The sequence below is a fragment of the Medicago sativa genome, chromosome 7, assembly GCF_051527215.1.
Source record: "Medicago sativa cultivar Bolivia chromosome 7, Bolivia_mono, whole genome shotgun sequence".
Lineage (NCBI taxonomy): Eukaryota > Viridiplantae > Streptophyta > Magnoliopsida > Fabales > Fabaceae > Medicago > Medicago sativa.
The window spans coordinates 81,257,359-81,281,455 of record NC_140755.1 but is presented as its reverse complement, the minus strand read 5'-3'; the positions used below and the strand labels follow the sequence as shown (position 1 = coordinate 81,281,455).

The 24,097-nt window shown below is 36.5% G+C and overlaps 2 protein-coding genes across 2 annotated transcripts; one reads left to right on the top strand and one right to left on the bottom strand.

Moving 5' to 3' along the window:
- Positions 1-1,509, top strand: LOC146909131 (uncharacterized). Its single transcript, XM_085729329.1, has one exon. It carries the CDS (start codon positions 1-3, stop codon positions 1,507-1,509), a length of 1,509 nt encoding a protein of 502 aa, XP_085585455.1.
- A 5,778-nt stretch (positions 1,510-7,287) lies between these two features.
- On the bottom strand, positions 7,288-22,749 carry LOC146909130 (phytyl ester synthase 2, chloroplastic-like). The gene is made up of 14 exons (XM_085726932.1): positions 22,357-22,749; positions 13,412-13,463; positions 13,195-13,250; positions 12,109-12,267; positions 11,509-11,613; positions 10,489-10,595; positions 10,101-10,222; positions 9,723-9,831; positions 9,480-9,610; positions 8,889-9,258; positions 8,629-8,742; positions 8,144-8,229; positions 7,915-8,024; positions 7,288-7,839 (listed from the first exon to the last, which is right to left on the bottom strand). The coding sequence occupies exons 1-14, from the start codon at positions 22,652-22,654 to the stop codon at positions 7,649-7,651; spliced, it is 2,010 nt and encodes a 669-aa protein (XP_085583058.1). The 5' UTR covers positions 22,655-22,749; the 3' UTR covers positions 7,288-7,648.
- Positions 22,750-24,097: the final 1,348 nt, after the last annotated feature.

Sequence of the window (24,097 nt, the reverse complement as noted above, 5' to 3'; positions counted from 1 at the left end):
ATGTCGGAGAAGGAGATTGCGGGTAACGTGATGGTTCCTAAGTATACAGCAAAGGAACATGATGTGTTATGGGCTCGTAGGGGTTTGGTGGTAACTGTTATAAATGGTGAAGCTATACCGGTGTTACAACGCAGAATTTACGATGCCGGTTTTGAGAAGCTAGATATTATTCCTTTGGGGGCGGATAAGGTGTTGTTACGGATGGAAGATGATAGTGATGTCCGTAGTGTTTTCACGGGAGCAGCAGAATTTTTTAATAATTTCTTTGTTAATCCTGTCAATTGGAAGAAGGAGTTGGTGGTTCGAGAAAGAGGCGCTTGGGTTAGAATCTATGGGGTTCCGTTGCATGCATGGAACCAAGAATTTTTTAAATTATGTGTTTATGATTGTGGTCGACTTTTGAGAGTGGATGATTTGACGTTAGAAAAGGCTCGGTTTGATTATGCACGCGTTCTTATCTCAACTTCTTCATTGGAAGTAGTAAACAAGGGTGCAAAAGTTTTGGTGGACGGCGAAATCTTTGAATTTAAAATTATAGAGGAATGGGGGTTTGCATTAGGTGAGGATGCTTGCTTAGATGACAATGTTGAAACACAAGCAGATGCGGAAGTCAATTCGGAAGGTGCACAGGAAGATATGGCAGCAAGTGGAGATGTGGAAGCATTGTTGAATCATCTTTCTGAGGATTGGCAAAAAGAAGGGTCGGTTGATTGTAATAGTAAGTCAGCTGATTGCCTAGAGATGGAATCGGTGAATCCACCATCAGTAGTGAAGCAGGATGCTTCTTTAGAGGATAGAACAATTTCAAACGCTACTTCTGCGTTACAAAAAACTGGTTCAGCAAACATACAAGAAGGTAGGCCAGAAGTGGGTGCAGGGAGCAAGCAGGTTGGTTTTCAAACTTCCAAACAGCAGGCTGTTAGCGCTGGTGTTCAGCAGTTTGTTACAAGTGCAGATCGGCGACCAGCAAACCGCACAGCTTCATGTCCTCCTGGACGTGTCCATTCTGTAACAGCGGGCCCTTGGAGTGTCGAATGGGTTAATAGGTGCAAGAGAAACATCAACGAAACAGACAAGTCACAACATCACAACCGCAGCAAAGCTAATTCTACCGGGGTGCCTAGAGTATCAAAAAAGAGAGGAAATGGGTATCTCCGACATTGTGCATCTAATTTGAAGCGAATTGCGAGACTTTCCGTTAAAGATCGTAAGGAGGTGCTTCGTGCTTTACAAAGGACTCAAAGGCGTCGGAAAGGGATATCTGTGGCAACTAATGATAAGTTAACAGGTAATGATAACTCTTCACTTAGTGGCTCTCAGGCTTCAGTTAATAATAATGATTGGACGCATTGGTTGGCATTGCATAGTAATGATAAGGAGAGGGCGGATGATGTTAAGGGGATTGGAAAGAAGGTGGGGTTGAACTTTACGGGGGATAAAAATAATAAGTATGATGTGTTGTCAGGGGTGGGTCGAAAAAAATCAGATGGAACTGGGAAGGAGGGATAGGAGTAGTGGGTGGTGTGTGGTGGTGGTGGGTGTGTGTTTTTTTGTGATGAAGATTATTTCATGGAATGTTAGGGGGTTAGGAGGTTTTGAAAAAAGAAGGGAGGTGAGTCAATTGGTGAGGGAGAAGAAACCTTTTATTCTTTGTATACAAGAATCAAAATTATCTAGTTTCGATGGATCAACTTGTCAATCTATATGGGGTGATGTAAATGTTGATTTTTCTTTTCAATCTTCGAGGGGAGCATCTGGTGGTTTGATTACGCTGTGGGATGTTACAGAGGTTGAGGTTTGGTCATCTTTTCAGCTTGAACATGTGTTAGGGATTCATGGTCGGTTTGTGAAGTCTGGGGAAGAATTTTTTCTGTTGAATATTTATGCTCCTTGTGATATTATTCGTCAACAAACTCTCTGGCATAATCTTTCTCTGAGGATTGCATCTTTTTCTGACGCTAATGTATGTGTGTGTGGGGATTTTAATGCTGTTCGGTGTATTGAGGAACGGAGAAGCGTGGGAAATTCAGGTTGTCATACAGGAAGCGCCTATCTCAATCAGTTTATTGATGGTAATTGTTTGATTGACTTACCACTCCGGGGTCGAAATTTTACGTGGTATCGGGGAGATGGGAAGTCTATGAGTCGGATTGATCGTTTTTTGCTATCCGGAAAATGGTGCTTGACGTGGCCGAATTGTTTTCAATTGGCGTCAGCTCGTGGCCTTTCAGATCATTGTCCTATTCAGTTGAGTATAGATGTAGAGAATTGGGGTCCTAAACCTTTACGTATGTTAAAATGTTGGGAAAACTTTTCAGGTTACAATGATTTTGTCCGTGACAAGTGGAAGAGTTTTCAAATAGATGGTTGGGGTGGTTTTGTTTTGAAAGAAAAACTAAAGTTAATTAAATTAGCTTTAAAAGATTGGCATCAACGTCACTCTCAGAATTTACCAGCTAAGATTGTAGATTTGAAGGATCGTATTACAGATATTGAGGTGAAGGCTGAATCAGTGTCCTTGTCTGAAGAGGAAATGCTCGAACTTCATGGCCATTCTGAAGAGTTATTTTCATTATCTCGGATTAATTCTAGTATTTGTTGGCAACAGGCGCGGATGCATTGGTTACGTGACGGAGATGCAAACACTAAGTTTTTTCATAGTATCATGTCAAGCAGGAGGCGCAGGAATTCTATTCAGTTTTTTATGGTGGATGGTGTGTTAGCTGAAGGGGTGGATAATGTCAGATCAGTGGTGTTTTCACATTTTTCATCACATTTCCAAGCTCTAAGGTCTAGTCGTCCTAGTATGGAAGCCTTGCAATTTCGGTCTTTATCTTGTCGTGAAGAGGTGGGTCTAATTAAGCCTTTTTCGATCGAGGAAGTTAAGGCGGCAGTGTGGGATTGTGATAGTTTCAAATGTCCAGGGCCTGATGGTATTACTTTTGGTTTTGTGAAGGATTTCTGGGATGTGTTGAAGGATGACGTCATGCGGTTCTTGTCGGAATTTCATAGGAACGGAAAATTGACTAAAGGAATAAATAGCACGTTCATTGCGCTTATTCCTAAGGTTGATAGCCCGCAACGCCTTAATGATTTTCGCCCTATTTCTTTAGTGGGGAGTATGTACAAAATTTTGGCAAAGGTTCTTGCAAATAGGCTTCGACAGGTGATTGGTTCGGTAATTTCCGGTAATCAGTCGGCTTTTATTAAAGGTCGTCAAATTCTTGATGGGATTTTGGTGGCTAATGAGATAGTAGATGAAGCCAGAAAGAGTAAGAAGGAATTGATTCTTTTTAAGGTTGATTTTGAAAAAGCATACGACTCAGTTGATTGGAGCTACTTAGATGAGGTTATGTTGAAAATGGGTTTCCCCACTCTCTGGCGTAAGTGGATTAAAGAGTGTATTGGGACAGCTACAGCCTCGGTATTGGTGAACGGGTCTCCTACAGAAGAGTTCTCTCTAGGAAGGGGTTTGAGGCAAGGTGATCCCCTTTCGCCTTTTTTGTTTCTTTTGGCCGCCGAGGGTTTTGATGTGTTGATGAATGCTTTGTCTGTAAACAGTTTATTTACTGGTTACAAAGTAGGCAACAGTGATCCAGTTATGGTTTCTCATCTTCAATTTGCGGATGATACGTTAATTTTGGGTGAAAAATCGTGGGCCAATATCCGTGCTTTGCGAGCTGTTCTTATTTTATTTCAACAGATGTCTGGACTAAAGGTGAATTTTATAAAGAGTCTTTTAGTTGGGGTGAATGTCCCTGGTTCGTGGCTGGCCGAGGCAGCTATGGTTTTAAATTGTAAGGTTGGCTCAATTCCGTTTATGTATCTTGGGTTGCCTATTGGTGGAAACGCTCGTCGGTTGGCTTTTTGGGATCCTCTTGTTCGTCGTATACACTCTAGACTGTCGGGTTGGAGTTCGAGATACTTGTCTTTGGCGGGTCGGTTGATTTTGCTGAAGTCTGTCCTGTCATCGGTGCCTGTTTATGCTCTTTCTTTTTTCAAAGCTCCGTCAGGTATCGTTTCCTCTATTGAATCTATTTTTAATAATTTTTTTTTGGGGGGGGAGTGCATACCATAGGAAGATAACTTGGATAGATTGGCAATCTATTTGCCGGAGTCAGGAGGTTGGTGGCTTGGGGGTAAGGAGAATTAGGGATTTTAATAGTGCTTTATTAGGGAAGTGGTGTTGGAGATTGTTGGTGGAGAGGGATAGTTTGTGGTTTAGGGTGTTGGCGGCTCGTTACGGGGTGGAGGACGGTCAGGTTTGTGAGGGTCGTCGTGCGACTTCTAGTTGGTGGAGGGATATAACCGACTTACGATCACAGCCGTGGTTTCATGATAATGTCAGTCGGTTTGTTGGAGATGGTAAAAATACTCTTTTTTGGACAGATACGTGGTTAGGAGGAAAGTCTTTTAGAGATAGATTTCCTAGACTTTTTGAGTTGTCATTACTTAAGGGGGAGTCTATTTTTGGCATGCATGCGTTAGGGTGGGGTGTTGAGGGAGATGCTTGGAGGTGGAGGCGGAGGTTATTTGCGTGGGAAGAGGAGTTAGTGGGGGAGTTTAGGATTTTACTTCAAAATGTCTCTTTGCAGGTTGATAGAACTGATAAGATGCTATGGAGGTTGGAAACATCTTCCGTGTATACAGTTAGAAGTGCTTATAATTTTCTGAATAATAATTCTTCTGTTGATATTACGGTGCCCGCATCTTTTTTGTGGCATAAGGATGTTCCTTTGAAGGTGGTGTTATTTGCTTGGCGTCTGTTTCGTGATAGGCTTCCTACCAAGGACAACCTTTTCCGTCGTCAGGTTGTTGACGTTGATTCTCAGCTTTGCGTTGGTGACTGTGGGGAAATAGAAACATCCTCTCATTTGTTATTACATTGTGATTTTTTTGGGTCTGTTTGGTGCTCTGTTTTTAGGTGGCTCGGCATTTACTATGTTATGCCTTATGATGTATCAAGTCACTTTATCCATTTCAGCTTTCTTGGTGGTGCTGCCAAGTCAAAGAGTTCTTTACAGGTGATTTGGTTTGCGACAGTGTGGGAAATTTGGAAAGAAAGAAATAACAGGGTCTTCAATGATAAAAAATGCTCTATTCCTCAGGTGGTTGACAAGATTAAGTCGTTAACGTTCAGGTGGTTGAAGGGGAAACATGCTAATCTTCCCCTCAATTACCATTGTTGGTGGCTTAGTCCGTTAACCATTTTAGGCATTGGCTAGTTGTTGTTTTTTTATGTTTTTGTCCGTTTAGCGGTTTGGCTTTGCCTTGTAAATATTTTTTGGACTTTGTTTGAACTCTGGTGTTTCTTCCTTGGCACATCTTGTGCTAGGAAGGCCTTTTTGATGTGGTAATACAATTTCATTTTAGCCTCTTCAAAAAAAAAAGGTCTTTATTTATTTATTTATTTATTTATTTCTAAGTACGTTTTTTCGTTGAAGTTGACTAGCAACATTGTAACATAATGATGTAATTACCAAAAACATAGTAGTATAATGACTGATTATAACAGTTTACATCTAGAAATAATTATATTGTTTGTCAAAATTGGCAAACAGGTGATTTAAGAATAGACGAGTTTTCCCTCGATCGATAGAAGGTTAGGCGAAAAATATTCTAGTCGGGCAAGCATCATTTGATTCTTTCACAAGTCTACTGAAAAGTACACGAGTTTTGAAGACATTAGACTAATTAGTCAAAACTTAGTAGAACTGGACAATGAGGCACTGAATCCGTTCCATGTTTAAAGCGCCAATAATCGTAAGGAGCGATGGGCAAGAACGCCATTTCAAGGGTTATTGCGCACATTGACCTTTGTCAACGGATCATGTCGTTAAGTGGAAATATGTCAGTCGAACGTGGAGCATCATGCACCCCCCTCAACGAAGGAATACTTACGCACTACCTGTGCAAATAGTCGAACAAGCCTAACATTGTAGACCATGTCTATTGGTAAGTATGAATAGTTTTGCCTGTAAATGTTCATCTTGTACAATGCATTACATACATAGTCAATCAAACTCAAACTATCTACGCAATTGTATCTCTTTACTTTTCTGCTTTTATCTTTATTATATGTGTTGCATAGTTCAATAGCTAAAACCCCAAAAACATTGTATTTAACGCTCTACTAAAGCATTTAATTAAACCATAGTTGAGGGACATAGTTCTTTCCTCAACATAATCGCTTGAAGAAAGGAAATCACAATTGAAGTTTATCAGTCATGATATCTCGATTAAATTTATAATTCGACAACAATAACTTTTTGTTAAGTTTAGAGACATATTTAAAAACTTTCAAATAGTTCGGAGATCTGTAGAACAATTAAAAATAATAAGTCTACAGTTGTTTTTAGAAATATAAATGTGTAGATAAACATACATCATTCTATTTTTATTTTTTTATGTATTCTCAGGGCCGGCCTGGCCAAAAAAAATTGATAAAAAAACCCTCATGTTTACTATTGATACAAATTGACTTGATTAAAAAATTAAAAATACATAATTACCGTCTGATTCTACTATGATTTTCTTCTTTTTTTTTTTTTTTTAATGAATTTGACTGCTACCTATTGCTATTTTTCTTGGAGTAAAATTGGTTCTATAGTGAGTTCCATCAACTTCTCCACAAGTTTTGCAAAATCAGGCAGTCAATGCTAATTAATTGTGATCACGAGAATGGTTATTAATAAGTGAAACTATCATCAAGGGATTCAAGTCATGTTAAGTCCAATTTTTTTGAAAAGTTGATATTGTCTAAATATCTAAATGCAAAATTTCATTAGCAAAAATATTATGCATAGATTATAACTTACATAGACCATAGTATATTTCAAGGATCAACAACTCACTTAGTTGAGTTAAAAGATTAAAGGAGTTTAATGTACAGGATTTGAATCCTGGCAAATGAAAAAAAATACTAATATAACAATTACTGCTTTCTCAAGTGATTGCAACTGACAGAGGTGGCAGATCAGCAACGCTCTTGCAGGTGGCAGATCGGCAATGTCTTTTTCCGATGGTTGTACTTGTGTGACTGATGGTTTCTCCGGCATTAGCTCTGAGGATTGTTCTAGGTCAAGCTGAAATATTGGAACCTTTCTCTGGAATCAACTTGAATAATTTAGAATGAATGATTTGTGTTTTATTACAAAATCTTTTTATATATCAATGAGATTGTGCAAATTTATATATACAAGAAAGAATCTCTCAAAGAAGGAAAAATAGAAAGAAAGAAAAAAAATGAAACTATTCCAACCATGTAAAATTAGACAAGAATCAACAGTGCTCAATCTTGAATCTATTATTTTATGCCTCAACACATGAGGAGGCAAAGTGCTATTTAGAATGATACATTGATACCTCCCTCCCATTGTACATTGTTCAAGATGCCATGATCCTAGAGTCACAGATGACAATATACATACAAGTAGGGTAGTTTTGTTTTTTCCTAATCACTTTTATATGCTTTTGCCACTTTATTGATTTAAACCAGACAAAATTGCACAGTGTTCCAACATTCTAAGAGAAATCATGCCTTCTGGCCAGAAAACAATGCCTGAAACTATTGAAAATTTACATGGTTTGCCTCTATTATCTAAATTTTCTGGAAAAATTAGAACTTGCCATGTTATGTACAGAACAATCATAATTCAAATGTTGGAATGTCGGACGTAGGACCATGTGTAGCTTGGTATAATAACCGAGACAATATGCTTCTGTAGGGGTCATTTTCTCGTTTCTCCTTCAAATAAGCAATACATCTCTCAACCTCGGCTTTCACTTCAAAATATAATTCTTGAGACTTCTTCTTGTCCTTAAGTTCCTGTTTCCTTCCTGTCAAACAATAGTTCAAATTTTACCGTTGCATTTCACAGCTATTTCATGTTGAGAAATATGCATTGGACATACCTTCCGTTTCAATTGGTTTTCCAAAATAATAGTAGAACCGGCCCGGAACTTTGGGCAAAATACCAGGCAGATACACTTGTTGATTTGCCACCTCACCGTCAACACCAGCCCTAGTTTCACGATGTATAACTTATGTTAGTATGAATCAGCAAAAATTATGGAAAAGAAGGAAAAATATTCAAAATATACTTATGTTTAGTATGAATCAACAAAAAGCAAATTTAGATACCTCAACTGTGGAGCCTCATTTGTAAGGCTTTCTATTTCAGACCTAAAGTAAGGAATCTTCACCAAGTCATCATAATCAATCACAACCTGAAAAGAACGATGTTATATTCAAATCTAGGTCATAAATTCAAATATGAAATTTGCATATATTGTGTTATCTGTTTCTATTACAGTCATAGCTAATCTCTTACATTGGTAGAAAAGGTGAATGTTACAGTACACAAAATATTCATAATGCCAGATAGATTCTCACAAGATAGAGGGAAAACTGTGATTTTTTTTTAAGAGTTGATAAAAGATGGTATCATAACGCAATTGAAAATTCTGGACGACATTCTACATATACAAGAACATCAAACTAAGAAACTCTAGTAGAATTATACTTTCCATACAAGTTGGTAACGGTTTGCCTTTAATACCAGCATTTTGAGAAAACGAATTTCTTCGTAATGGAAATCCATTGACTGAATAATAACTGAATCTTACTTGGCCAAGATCATCTTCTCCAACAGAACCAAAAGGTACGATTTTGGCTCCAAATCTGGCAGCCATCCTGACAAACTCAGATTGTTCAGGCCAGAATAACTTGTACTCTTCACCCTGATGATTATTACACAATGATGAAGAATTCAAACAATCTTAGTACATTTAAATCATGAATATAAAGACAGAGACATAGTGCATCTGAAAAAATATAGCGCTGAAAAGATAAAACTCATAACAAAGAGCCCACTTATTGGATTTACCTTCCTATGAAAACCCTCGCGTAATCCTCCAGGATATAGTAGGACATGTGACTTCGAAGCTAAAAGATTGAAGAGGTTAGATGCTCCTACAGGATAAGCACCCATAATTCTTAATGAGTCAAAAGAAGATACTTCTGGCAATCTTCCACTTTTCTGTCTCTTGAAAAACAAGGGATGTGCCGTTCCTCGAACAATGATATCTCGTTCTGTAAACAATCTAATAAGAAAGGGAGCTACATCCAATGCTAGAAGCATGTGGTTCCCAACTAACAAAACTGGCCCCTCTGAGGGAATTCCACTAAGGCCCTTTACAATCTGGCCATCCTCCAAAGTTGAAAGCATTACAGAGCCAGTGACGAAGTTAAATAAACTGAAAGCATTATAATTGAAAGATGTTAAATATTATTAGTTGATTAAAGATTACATCAATTAACAAGAATGTACAAAGATGAATTGACAGTCATATAACATCATCTTGGTAGCGGTAGGTTAAGCTTTCCTAGCTATCTTCAATGCATATATAATACGAATGTGAATTCTCGTGCTTTGTGTTAATGGCTTAAATGATCTAATTTATTCGATTAATTTTACCAGTATGATTCTATTATTTTCTTGGCTTCATCTGGTGTCGGCGGTATGAAATCCAAAGCATAATCATGATACTTGCCACGCCGGTAGTAAGAAGTTCCCTTGATTACCGTTACTAGGTCAATACTTCCTTCCTGTGAATGTCCCAAAGTTAGGTTCAGTTAGATTCCAACTGGTTTGATATCATTTTTCTCAGATGAATAGAGAAGCAAGCCAGCAAAAAAATAGAGATGGAGAAAATGATACCAGGAATAAGAGATGGCCACTGTTATCAAATTTACGGAGTTCACAGTTAGGAATTAACTGACGTAGTCGTTCACCTTCCTGTTGGCTAGGTAGTAACTGATCATTTCCACTAAAAGGAAAAATGAAATAACTCAGTTTCATCTTCCAGAAAAAGTCATACACTTGAGAAGGAAAGCATCCTGTGTATATGAAATGGACATATGGTACTTATATGAAGTATAAACAATTGGTTGTTCACACTTAACAGTCTTTTTTATCAATTTCTTTTTTTAATAGTATTTCTGCTAAGTGAAGGCAATTGTGATAAAAAAGTTAACGAAGTACATATGATTCAATATAATGACTAATGTAAGATGTACAATCCCAAGAAGAAAGAACCTGCAAAGTATCAAAGTCTGAGCTTTGATAGCATATAGGCGTGAGTTAGCATACGCTGAAGCAGATTTAACCATCTTTAGTTTCCACAACAGTGTTTCTTTTGGTAATATGTCTGCAAGAACCTGAGAATTCAATCAGCAATAGATTTTCAATATTGAAAGTAAATGAAGTGAAAGCTCAAATGAGCAACAACAAGCCAGAGCAAAGAAAATGCAGTCATATGTGCTTAAATTTATTCTGAAATATGCTTTAACCACTGTCAATGTCATTAACTCATTATTACTCACACAACATGCTTCACATATTCAAAGCATAAAGAAAAAGTCACACAATGCTCTTCTAAATGAAATTCGTTACTTTTTGAATAAAAACAATAATAGAACCTTACAGGAAGAGATGATGAGAAAGTAGTAAAATCCTCTATCGGTTCTCCTGCTGCATTTAGTAAAGGAAGTCCTTTCACAGCGTTATCCAACACCATTCTCAGAGGGTCGCCTAATGTTAAAAGAAAAGTTGAAGGCATAAATGGAGGAAGGTATCATTTTCTTTAGTAAAAGATAAAGACAGAGTACAAGTTCTCCATTATGATAAATGAACTTGACCTCAAAGTTAGGTCCTTAAGGATATTGGAGTGGATATTTAGCATAAGTTCCTAGTGACGTAGAAGTTAAGTACTTGCGAATTTAATTAACTAGAAAACTATGATTCATGAATGAATTAAATATTAGCGGAAGCAACAAAAGTAGGGAAACATTTTTTTTTTTAGTCGCAGGAAAATATTGTTTAACTAGTTCAAATTAAAACATTGTATTGAAAGGAATGCAGAAGGGAAAAATATGACGAAAAGAATCAAAGAGAAGAACGAGCACAGGAATGAAACATTTATATGGTGAAGGAAGAAAACATCTGCAACAATCCCAAACGGCGTAAACCATGATGAGTAAATCCTATGAAAGTATGAACACACGGGTATAATATGACATTTATATTGAATAACATATAATCCATTCACGTTTCCTGTTAACAGAATGAAGTAAAGAACACGGGGGATTATGTCCCTCATTTGAAGCATAAAAAAGAACCAGAAACCTACAACTGACGTAGTTTAAGTCGCTAATTATTGACACAACTATCTGGTAATGCGAACAACCAACAAATGGAGCCTTTCACTAGGTCCCCGGCATCAAGTTACATGTTTCAGGAATAGTCCCATTTCTAAACAAATTACAACCATTCAGTTTTTAGGTAAACGAGCTAATGCTTTTCTTGTTTGCTGCGTAACATTCAACATTTTCAAGATATAAAGAGCAATAAAGATGAAAATTGGATAGATAGTACAAAACACACCAGACATGAATATTGAGAAAATAGTTCCTATTAAAAATACGGCAAAGAAAGATGAACAAACCTGCTGACAAACTGAGAATATTAGGCAGGGCAGGAGAGAGTGAGTCAGGCAAAGCGTCCAACAATGGTGTTAGAAGTTGCACCTGGGACCTGCTGAATGACGTAGCTGCCAAATTAGATAGTCATGGTCAGTTCAGGTGCTTTGTGCATCTTTAACTGATGTTCTGTTACAGAAAAATCATCTTGAATATCATTCAGGAATTTTCACTCAAAGCTCTAGCTATGAAACATATATTCACTACACCATTTCTAATGAATGACATCATTCTGAAAAGACTAACCTCCCCCATGTTCATAGGCAACAACAGACATCTTTGTCTAGGCTCAAGCTTGGCTGTGTTAATTATCTAACTTGTCACTCACGGATTCACAACTCTGCTTTGTTAGAATAGTGATTGCGGAGTTTTACCGATCAGGGTGTACGCATACAAGTACAATGCTAAACAAGTAATTCAATATGGCTAGGCTACTGCAGATTCTATAAAATTAATCTCTCATTTTAGCAATGCTTATGGTGCTGAATTTTCTTTATTCAGCTAATCTTAAGTTAACAGTAAAATGAGAGCTATTAAATCATGTATATACATCACAACAAAGGTACCTGGGTTTGCCAAGATTAGTACAAGATCAATATCACGATTACGAGCCGCGACAGCCAGCGCGAGACACCCTCCTAAAGATTCTCCAACAAGATATATGGGCCTATTTGGTGAACGTTCATATTCTGACCTAACTGTTTTCTCAACTAATTTCACAAGGTCTGCAACAGGGAAATAAACAGAAGAATAAATTATGCTGGAATACGCATCATATCTATAAATTCTGTAAATAAAACAGGTATATGTAAGTGGAGCGAAAAGAAATTGTCAGACTTGAGCACATAGGAGAGTCGAACCCGAGATACTACTAGTTCATTAGGTGGGAGAGTCTCATGGCCAACTACCACCATGAGCATTTTTATCTACACAATATGAGATTTCTAACATTGTCACGCCCTTTAATAGTTGACGCTCACGGTGGCTTTCGCTCTACCGGCACTGACCCGATGATAGCCGTTTTCTTTTTTGAGGGTGCATTCACCTATCAGTATCGGTTGAGCACCTCAATCCAACCTATAGATAGTCCTTTCTGTGACCCAGCTCTCAATGAAAGCATCAATTGTTAGGACTTAAGCACATGCATGCAGAAAGGCCAATCCAAAAGACTAGTCTATTATGTGTGACGGTCTCATGGACACTTTTATCTACTCAATATGGTACCCCTAACAGAAATGGATTGTTAAAGAGATTTCAACGTGAGCACTAAATAATAAAGGGTCGTGCTAACTTGTGCCCCTGGACACTATTTAAGAAAGTTAAAAATAGAAATATTTCATTGAAAACAACAAGTTTTTTACTTTCAAAAAGTTAAATACTCATTTTTCCACAATTTCCAATACAATCATTCTATATTGGTTTTCTTAATTAGTGCCTCGAGGACACTAGTTAGCATTTTCATATGGTGAACACTCTGCTACCCCATAGTTTGGTGGGGTATATATCATTCAATCATCCATGTCATGTCATATTCTTACATTAACTTATTTTAAAATAAATTTTATATCTATAGGTACCGTACCGCCGGTATTCAACCGAACTCTAAGGCATTTAAGAATTTACCGTAATAAAATGAGGTGCAGGGAAAAAACCTGTAAATGGTGTTCGATCCGCAACAGGAATATGCAAGCACCACAAATCAAAAATCCTTGAATGAAGAAAAAAGAACAAAAAGAGTATTTCTTAATTACATATATGAGTTAATGATTATGTAAGGTGCAAATAGAATCATCTAGCTAGAAGAAACATGTCAAATAGAAGGTGCAATATTACTCATATGAGAAAGAAAGCAGTGAAATGAAGACAAACCTTCCAAGTTTGTGATGATGAGAAATAAGTGTCAGTCCCACTCCATCAATCCCTGTAAAGTTTGGAATACAAATAATAATAAATTTATTAGTAAATAGTAAGCTTGTTGCTTGATGATAGCATTATATTACATCAATAAACAAATAATGTGGTCTCTATGGTACACAACTAATATAGAGAAGAACTAGCAATGTAATTGCAAATGAGGTAGCTAACTCCTACACTGCTACACACAATATTTTCACTAATTCAAGTTTATTAATCTACATTATTTTTTCATATTTGAATATATTACTATAAACTATACTAAATTAAACATTTGGTGCCTTAACTTATTTTTTGGCTTCACTTTAGTCTCATATCTATTTTTTGTATTTAAATTTACTTCAGTTATGCTTTATTAATCATTTTGATTTGTATTTAAGCCGAAACATTGACTCCAACCAACATGTTAAAATCAACAACAACACAATTCATGTCAACAAGCTAATAATTTGAATTAATCAACATAATGTTTATGAATCAATCCAATTTGAATGAACTATGATGTTGTTATGACTTAAAATGAGTTAACATGAGTTATGCGTTGTTGTTTATCATTTAACATGAATTGTGTGTTATTGTTGTTGTTTATGACAGTTAGGCTAGAGTTACCATTTAGCCTAAAAACAAATGAAAAGAACTAATACGACCGACCAAAGTAAAATGAAGGAACGAAAACGGGTGCAGATCCTCTCCATTTATGTTGCTTTTCCATGATAAAGGTAGGACAAACACTTCAGAAAGAAAGTGAAGTGGAACTTCGAGCGGATACTGAAACGATGAAGGAAGCCAAGGAAGTGAAACGGTTTCTTATTCTCTTTCTAATTTTCAGAGCTTTTATTTTTTTAATTTTTAAATGATTTTGGCTTAAAATAAATCTCAGCCATTTCTTTTTTTAATGTGCCACATGTCAAACTCATATGCAACAAACTTGAGATCTCAAGTTTCTAAGGAAATGGAGAGGATCTGCACCCGACAATTATGAAATCAAAGTGAAACCACGAAATAAGTTAAAATATCGTATTTTCCTCAAAAAAAGTTAAAAGATCATATATGTATGTAATTTAGCCTATAAACTTTAATTGATTTTTTTTTAAGAACTTCAATCGAAAAATGATATTAAATATAGTCAGTTTTCCTAAAATATTATGTTATATATCAAAATGGGACTTAATCTTGGTATATTAGATCATTAGTCTCATTGTCTTCGTGAACTTAGCTCAATTGGTAGGGACGATTCATAATATATGCAAGATTCGGGGTTCAAACCCCGGCCACCACAAAAAAAAAAAAAAACGATCATTAGTCTCATTGACTTATTTTTAGCTTGAACCATAACTTTTAAAAATCAACAATGTATTATGTTTCACGACATATATTAGTTCAAAATAAGTAATGGATAGCTCATTTGGTTGAGTTAAGGGATTAAATGAGTTAAGGAGCAAAAGGTCTAGGTTTAGATCTTGTAAAGTGACAAAAATATGCTAACATACAAGTAGATTCTCCTCTCCCATCAAAATTTTCATTATACACAAAAGTTGGAGATCGAATCTCTTACCACTTGTTTAAGAGGTACTAATCTCTTGCCACTTTAATCGATACATTGTTTATTGTGTTTTCTTTATTTATATTTTTTTTTAGGATGTTTTTTACTGCTCTAGTATTTTTTTTTTCCTTTACGAAATTTGAAGCATTGCCGATTATCCTAATGGTTATAATCATAATTTTTTTCATCACTAAATTTAGATGAGTTCGTTTTCAAGCTCATCGGGATTAAGGCAAGGCTTAAAGAGGTATGTTTTAGATTGGGTCTAAGCTTGCTATAAATACCCATCTTCAAGCATATTTTTTTTTTTTTTTTTTGAATATAAACTTGCATTAAAAAAGAAGAGATTACAAACTCATATCTTTTTGGATATGAGCAAAGATGGGCTTAGGAAATCTAGAAGTCCAATACCTATCTGGCTCTTTTGCAGCCCAACAAGCTATCTCATGTGCAACATGATTACTATTCCTATTGGTCCACTTGATCTCTATCTTATCCAGAGAATCACATAACAAAACACAAGCCTCTATCGTTTTTCCCCAGTAAGATCTAGACCAACATCTAGAGGCAATTGCTTTGACACAAACCTGAGAATCCGTTTCAACAATAACTGAGCTCAACCCGTTTTGCTTGATAAACTGAAGAGCTTCGAGAACTCCAAGCGCTTCTGCCAGCTTCACATCTTCGCCGCTCCAAGCTTCCCTAGTGGCCACCACAACCGTGCCCCCATCCTCCCGTCGCAGAATTAACCCCAAACCCCAACGGCCATCACCTATACGGTGAGCATCCACGTTGATTTTGAGGTAACCCTTTGAAGGAGGACTCCAGCTGATGTTGCAGCGCTGCGCACTAAGGTTGCCAGATGGAGCTATAGATGAAGATTGTTGATGAAGGAATTTGAGCTCTTCAGCGAGATTTGCAGCTTTGGAGATGATTTCAAAGACAGGTACACTTTTGTTATGGAAGATAAGATTATTTCTAGCTTGCCAAATCTGGTAGATAATGGTAAAAATGTTGCATAAACTCTCTTTGTCCATAGCCTGTATAATCTGTTCTAACCAATCTGTGAAGTTTAAGTTGATGTTGTCCATATTGATGGTGAATTGGGACGCAAACCAAACCTGTTTGACCCATATACAGCCCATGAAAGTGTGATTAATGTCTTCTATAGAGTCTGCACATCTAGGACAGAGTGGATCACTGAGCACTCCTTTGTTGAAAAGATTGTTTTTAACAGGTAACCCTTTATGTAGAATACGCCAGATTAGGTGAGTGTACTTGGGGGGAATCTTCATTCTCCATAATGTGTCCCATTGCTTATTGTCCTTAGACTGAGAATTGTTTGGTTCATTTGTGTGACTTTGGTCCCAGAGGATACTAGTGTAATATCCAGAGCGCACAGAGTAATTTCCATCATTAGTTCCCAACCAAACTAGTTCATCCTCTTGTGCCTGATGGGTTAGAGGCAATTGGAGGATTTGATCAGCTTCAAACGGATGAAAGAGACCCTTTATGATGTCAGCTTTCCAAGTCAGACTATTTTGGTCAATAAGATCCTGAACTAGGTTGAGATGGGATGTGGACGGTTTTGGGGTCCAGACTTTGAAGCCATTCTGGTTAGGCAACCAAGGATCCTTCCAGATGTTAATTTTGCTGCCATTTCCCACTACCCAATAACTGCCTTTCTGAATAAGGCTTTTGGCTTTTAGAAGACTTCTCCATGTGAAACTGGTGTTGTGAATTTGTTTAGCTTCTAGGAAGGAGCAATTAGGGTGGTACTTAGCTTTATACATTCTGGCCAGAAGGGAGTTGCTATTGGTTATAAGTCTCCAGCCCTGTTTGGCCAGCAGGGCTTCATTAAAGTGGCTGAGATCTCTGAAGCCTAGTCCTCCTTGTTTTTTGTTTTTACAAAGAGTACTCCACTTAATCCAGTGAATTTTCCTTTTGTCCATAGAACTACCCCACCAGAATCTACAAATCATCTTTTCAATATATTGACAGAAGGTTTTTGGAAGATGGAAGCAGCTCATGACGTAGGTGGGGATTGCTTGAGCAACAGCCTGAATGAGAGTGCTTCTGCCTGCAAAAGACAGGTGCTTCTCCTTCCACCCCTTCAGCTTTTTCCAAATTCTTTCTTGCACATAGTCAAATATTTGTCTCTTTGACCTTCCAATGTTGGTTGGCATGCCCAGGTATTTTGAGAAAGTTGTAACCAGCTGCATAGGGAGGCAGTTAAGCACCTCATTTTTGTTGTGAATATCAACCTTCTTGCTGAAGAGGATCTCAGATTTATCTAAGTTGACAAGTTGGCCAGATGCCTCCTGGTAAGTAGTTATAATCTGTTTCAGCTGAGTGGCTTCAGATTTGTTTGCTCTACAAAAAATTAAGCTATCATCAGCAAAAAATAGGTGACTTATTTCAGGAGCTTCTGGAGCTATTTTGACTCCATGAATCTTATTATTCAGCTGAGCTTTTGAAATGAGATTGGAAAAAACATTAGCACAGATTATAAAGAGGTAGGGTGACAAGGGATCTCCCTGTCTAATTCCTCTCTGAGGTCTGAATCTAGCAGAGGGTCTGCCATTAATAAGAATGCTGTAGGACACCGTAGAGACACATCTCATAATAAGAGATACCAGATGCTGAGGGAATCCCATATTGAGCATGGTAGACTTAATGAAGGGCCATTCCAATCTGTCATATGCCTTAGCCATATCCGTTTTAATGGCCACAAAGCCATTCTTCCTATTAGTATGTTTGAGATAGTGGAATATGTCAAAAGCAATGAGAGTATTATCTGTAATGAGTCTTCCTGGTATAAAGGCACTTTGGTTATCAGAAATGATATTAGGTAGTAGGGGTTTGATCTTGTTTGCTATGGTTTTAGTGATGAGTTTGAGAATGACATTGCAGAGAGAGATGGGTCTAAAGTCTTTAGGAGAGGTAGGAGTTTTGTTTTTGGGGATAAGGCAAATGTTGGTGTGGTTATATTGACTAGGGTCACCACCATTATTGAGGATGTCGAGGCATATGGCTGTAATGTCAGATCCTATAGTAGGCCAGTATTGTTGGTAGAATTTAGCAGGGAGGCCATCAGGGCCAGGGGCAGCCAAGCTTTTCATGCCATGAACAGTATTAAGGATGTCCTCACTAGTGAAGGGGGTGCTGAGGGCCCTTTTCATATCCTCATTAAGTTTATCCTTGACAATTTGGGTGGTGGACTCCACATTAGTGGGTTTCTGACTAGAGAACAGATGCTTGAAGTAGTCCACAAACACATCTTCAATTCTATTAGGATCATAATGAGTATGTCCTGCATTGTCTTGAATCCTGGCAATATTATTTCTTCTGCTGCGTTGGTTGGCTTTCATATGGAAGAATTTAGTATTTCTGTCCCCCTTTTGTAACCAAAGGGCTCTGGACCTTTGTTGCCACCAGGCTTCATCTTGGATTAAGAGCTCATCAAGCTCCTTCTCTTTGTTCTTGATCTGGGTCATTATGCCTTGTTGTTCACTAATGTTGTAGAGATCCTGGAGAGCCACCTGAGTGGTTCCAATTCTTTTCTGAATATTGCCAAAAGTCTCCTTTCCCCATTTGGACAGGTTGGTTAAGGTAAGAGAGAGACGTTGAGCTATAGGAATATGAGAGTTTGCCCAAGCCTGTTGAACAACTCCTGTATGCCCCTCATTGCTGAGCCAAATTTGTTCAAACCTCTGAACCTTGTGGTATTTAGATCTGTCATGGTTAAACTTGGAAAACTCAAGTAATAAAGGGTTATGGTCAGATCCAAATTTAATCAAGTGGGTGTTAGAATAGCTAGGAAATAAAGAAATCCACTCTTGAGTGGCCAGAAATCTATCAAGTCTACACTTAATATGGGAATTATCATGATCATGGTTATTAGCCCAAGTAAAAATGTCACCAGTAAAGCCCAGATCATCTAAGTTACAAACATTAATAGTATCACGGAACATCTGAAGCATATTTAAATCAGGGGGGTTACCTCCCAGTTTTTCATTACTATTAAGAATCATATTAAAATCACCAAAAATAAGCCAATTAGGATTCCAATTATTAGAAGATAGATTAGTTATGGTATCACAAGTAAGGAACTTGTTATGGTGTTGGGGGTAACCATAAATGCCAGTGCATCTCCAACAAGATTTATCAGTGGAAGAGGAAATAACAGCATCAATATAGAACAAATCATACATCTTTATTTCCACATTGAAAACAGGGTTCCAAAGAAAAATAAGACCACCAGATTTACCTCCACCAGAAGTGGAACAATCAACAATAAAAGACTCATACTGATCACCTAAGTAATTCAAAAAGGAACATTTATTACGTAATTTCTTAGTTTCCATAAGGAAGATAAAATCAGGATGGTGAAGGGAGATAAGCTTTCTGAAAGCTCTGACTGTCAAGGGGTTACCAAGCCCTTGACAGTTCCAAGAAAGGAGCTTCATGATTGTTGGCTGGCCTGCTGGGCAGGGCCTGCCTTTTCAGATTGGAGTGGAGCTGAGTCCTCTGTCCTTTGTCTTTTAGATGATGAGCTGGAACTTCCTTGGAAATTAGTCTGAACTGTGGTTATTTGCATGGACACCCCTTGGATAGCTTTTGGAATAAAGTGATTCCTACTGTTTGTTTGAAACACAGTTTGTTGGTGACCCTTAGTAGCATCCATATGAGTAGCCTGGTTGATCCTCATGTCAGCCAGTTGTTGAATGAGAGCCTCAGGCGCAGGAGGGCTGTTTCTACCATAGTTCCTAGCTTGAGAGGGGTTACTGTAGTATTGTTTATCCTTGGCTTCTAGAACTCTTCTTCCATACTGTGTTGATCTGATCCAGGGTCCCAAAGGTATAGCATTTCCTGGCTCCAAGGTAGGGTTGTGACATAGATTTTCAGCATGACCAATATGTCCACAGTTATAGCATATCTGAGGTAGTTTTTCATATCTAAAGTCTATCCATGTGGTGCCATCAGTAGGGTTTCCCACATGAATGCCCGTTTGAATAGGGTGATGAACATTGATAGCAACTTTGATCTTCAGGATTCTGTTCTTCCCAGGATACTCATAGAATTCCACTGCTTCCACGTTACCCAGCAGGGCCCCAAGGCTTTCTCCCATTTGCTTAGTTTTACAATGATTAGGTAGACCCCATAGTTGGACCCAGATAGGAACATGGTCAAAGTCAAGACTTTGGACAGCTGTTTCCCTGTCCCACGGTTTGATAACAAGCCAGGAATTTCTGAAGATCCATGGATTGCTCAGTAGTATCCGGTCCTGGTCAAACTTGCTATCCATGAAAAATTGAAGGATCTTGCCTTCAATTTCTTGAATTTGTAGGCCAGGGGGATTTCCCCATATATTGCTTAAACCAGTTTGGATGGAATTGATATGGATAGGTTTATCTGTAATGAATTTCCCTAGGATGCTTCTAGAGCAAGCTTTTATTCCCTCATGAATTATGGCATCAGGGTAGACAAAGAAGCCTGTTTTGGGGTGAGGTGTAGTTTGTTGCGTAGAGTATGATGATGTTGTGTGATTCTGATCTTGTGTTTCATGATTCTGTGCAGGGAGGGCTAAACGAACTGGAGAAAAGCCAAGATTCAGAGCGGAAGAATGGTTCTGTTGGCTATGGTTACTGGGTGATGGATCAATCACAAAGATTTGATTGTGAGTCATATTGGGGTTTGCCATGGAATAGAGAAAGAAAAGTTAAAATTGATGGTGGAAAGAAACCAGTGGAGGAGAGAGTAGAGGGGGGAATAAGGCAGATGCACAGGAAGAAATTGCAGAAGACAAAAAGAAAGGGAAGGTAAAGGAGATGAATTTATGAAAAATACTGGATAGAGAATGGAGGAGGAGGAACGCTAGAACAAAACGGACCCAGGATAATCAGAAAGGAGATTGGTGACATCCACTAAGGGAGATAACAACTACAAACAACCGACAATCCAAAAGAGGATGAAAGTGAATCATGATGACTCATGAACCGTAAACTTGGAACAATCTAATCTGAATCTTGAATCGCAATCTTGGAGCAAATCTTGAATCGCAAATCGCAAATCGCATTGGGAAACCGTATAGGTACACTATTTTAATCTCACTTTCACTTTTTGTACTTATTTGAGCATTAAAATGTTTGCATATACCACCCTCATCAATGCATGATCAAGCGTTGTTCGACCTTCCATAGAGCCAAGTTCTTGATTCAATTCGGATCTATATATATATATATATATATATATATATATATATATATATATATATATATATATATATATCATACAAAAATTGAATTCTGGGACAGAGTCTAGTGCATTGGCCCTACCGACTTTTAAAAAAAATCATACATACCTATATGCTAATATAATTATGGAATTATATTGTCAACAAAATGTGTTGGTGCACCTCTCAACAAAAAAAATATGTGTCGGTGCAATTGTCTGATTCGGTTGGCGAGGAGTAACATATCTGTTTATTTGCAATTGAAGTTTAGGGTTTACCATAAATCACAATCTTGGTTTTGGATGGTACATGCATTATATGGATGCATTCAATTTGACCATTATGTACATCCTTATTTTTCCTACACACATAGATATTTTATTTTCTCTTTATCTTTCTCCTATCACATCTATCCATTCACTCTTTAGTGTTAGATTGGAGTTTGAGTATTTAAGAATCATAACTTTATTGTTAATATAAATTAAGATAAATAAGTAAAAAAAATTGAATTTGAATCACAATCTTAATATATTGTAATGTTGTTATATTAATTGAATTATGCTCATTGTGACATATTGTGTTAAATTTTCTTGTATAATTTGAAGGGTCACCACCATTCGATAAAGTATTGCAACTTTTTGGAATTTCTATCTACATAAACTTTTTCCTTTTTCGAAATACCATCAACAACATAAACTATGTTTCTTACCAAAAAGGAAATATATTGCCACGTCCTTCAAGTCATAGTCGCATGTACCGGCTAAGTTTGGACCAAACAAATCCGATAGTTCCACACTTATTTTGACACGTAATACTTTTTATTTGAATCATTTAACGATTATATTTTTGTCAAACAATAAATACTAAAAAATAATAGTTACATAAGTTTTCTAGTGATATTCACAAGCTAATTTTTACTTTAATTGAAATTTATCTATTTAGTTTTTTCTTTTTGAAGGGTGGATGAGGCTATTTATTTAATCAAAGTAGTCTGATGGTTAAAAATTCATCTCTTTAAATTTCATTTAGTAAATTTTTATTAGTTGTTGAGTATCCACATGTGTTTAAACATAATATTTTGTTTGAATTTGTTTAACCGCTATTAACAAAAGAAGGACTGACCAGGCAAGAAGAGCATGAGAGGAGAATTATCCCACTGTGAACTGCACTCCAACGGCGAAAACCACCGCGGAGGTCCACCGTCTGCTTCGATCAACTCTTTTGCTTGCTCAAAGTATTCCTTCCAACCGCTCCGTCTCTGCTTCTCCTCCATCATTGGAACTCGTTCAGTGGACATGGCGAACGACGGAACTATGCTCATAATTCCACCGGACTTCATTTTCAAGACTTTATACGGTTTCACGTGGTGGAAGAGATGGGAGGAAACGGTGGGGAAGAAACAAGCTCCAGCGGCAACCATGGTTGTTGGTAAGTCAGATTTGAAGCTGAAGCAGACTGGAATTCAATGGTTGTGAAAATGTTTTGTAATTCAATGATAATAATTCACATAATGAATGACAATGAATCTCAATATTAAGGTGATATATATATATATATATATATATATATATATATATATGTGTGTGTGTGTGTGTGTGTGTGTGTGTGTGTGGTTTCATTTCTTGAAATCGTTGAATAATCGGCTCATTGTTAATGTTGTCATTTTGAAAAAAAATCTCTAATATTTATTATTATTTTATATGCATATTGAAAAAATTATACAAATTTTTAATATCATAGATCAGATACATAAGTTATTCAATGAACATAAAAAGTGATTTTTTGCTTATAATACTTTTGCTTATTATTATTATTATTATTATTATTATTATTATTATTATTATTATTATTATTATTATTATTATTATTATTATTATTATTATTATTATTATTATTATTATATGTATAAAAAAATTTATATATTATCGATCAGACACTTAAGTTATTCAATGAACCTAAAAAATGATTTTTTTTTTTTACTTATAGCAATGACAAGATGAAGTATAATTTAAATATATTAGTTATAATTTACTTATCTTACGGTATTTATTATAACTTGTGAAAATCATGTTAACTATATACTACTTCATCCGTTTCAAAATACATGTTGCAATTTTACAATGTGCACTATTCATATACTTATTTTGACTATATGTTTTAACTAATATATAAATACAAATGTTAGCATGTAAGATGTTTGATTTGTCTTGATGAATATTTTCAAAATATCAAATTTTTATATTTTTTATTATATATAATTAAAGATATTAATAGTCAAAGTTTTATATTGACATGTGTACAACTGCCACATGTATTTTGAAACGGAGGGAGTATATGTTTTTCACTATTAAATATGTATATCTGAACAAAACTTAATCATATAATTAAATTACTTTCTTAAGCTTAAGCTCGATTCCCACAATATCCATTTTCGTTGAATGTTTTGTACTCCCTCTGTACCATAATAACTGAGTCATTTGCACACAAAAAAATGTCCCAAAATAATTGAGTCATTTCATTTTTCAATACAATATTAATTACTTTTTTCCTTTTATAAATATGATTAATACTACTTTCATCACTCCCAATTCAATATATTCCACTTTGCATTTATGATAGTGGAAAATGCACCAATACTTAACAAGAGCACTTAAAACCATTTTTCTCTCTCCTTTATTTATACATTTTTCTTAATATGTGTGAAATGAGCAAATGACTCAGTTAATCCGGAACGTAGGGAGTATTATTTTAGTTTTATTTAATTCACGTTGGCTTTAAATTCTTCCAGAGAAGAGTGGACGTGCATTTTAAATTCTTCTAGAGAAGAGTGGATGTGCATTAAATTTGGAGATAGTGTGATTTG

Excerpts from the sequence above, each read along its gene's own strand:
- LOC146909131 (XM_085729329.1), top strand. The coding sequence starts at position 1 with ATGTCGGAGAAGGAGATTGCGGGTAACGTGATGGTTCCTAAGTATACA.
- LOC146909130 (XM_085726932.1), bottom strand. The coding sequence starts at position 22,654 with ATGGTTGCCGCTGGAGCTTGTTTCTTCCCCACCGTTTCCTCCCATCTC. Across the intron at positions 12,268-13,194 it reads GGATCGAACACCATTTACAG|ACCTTGTGAAATTAGTTGAG; the intron begins GTTTTTTCCCTG and ends TCCCTGTTGCAG. Across the intron at positions 8,025-8,143 it reads AATGAGGCTCCACAGTTGAG|GGCTGGTGTTGACGGTGAGG; the intron begins GTATCTAAATTT and ends TCGTGAAACTAG.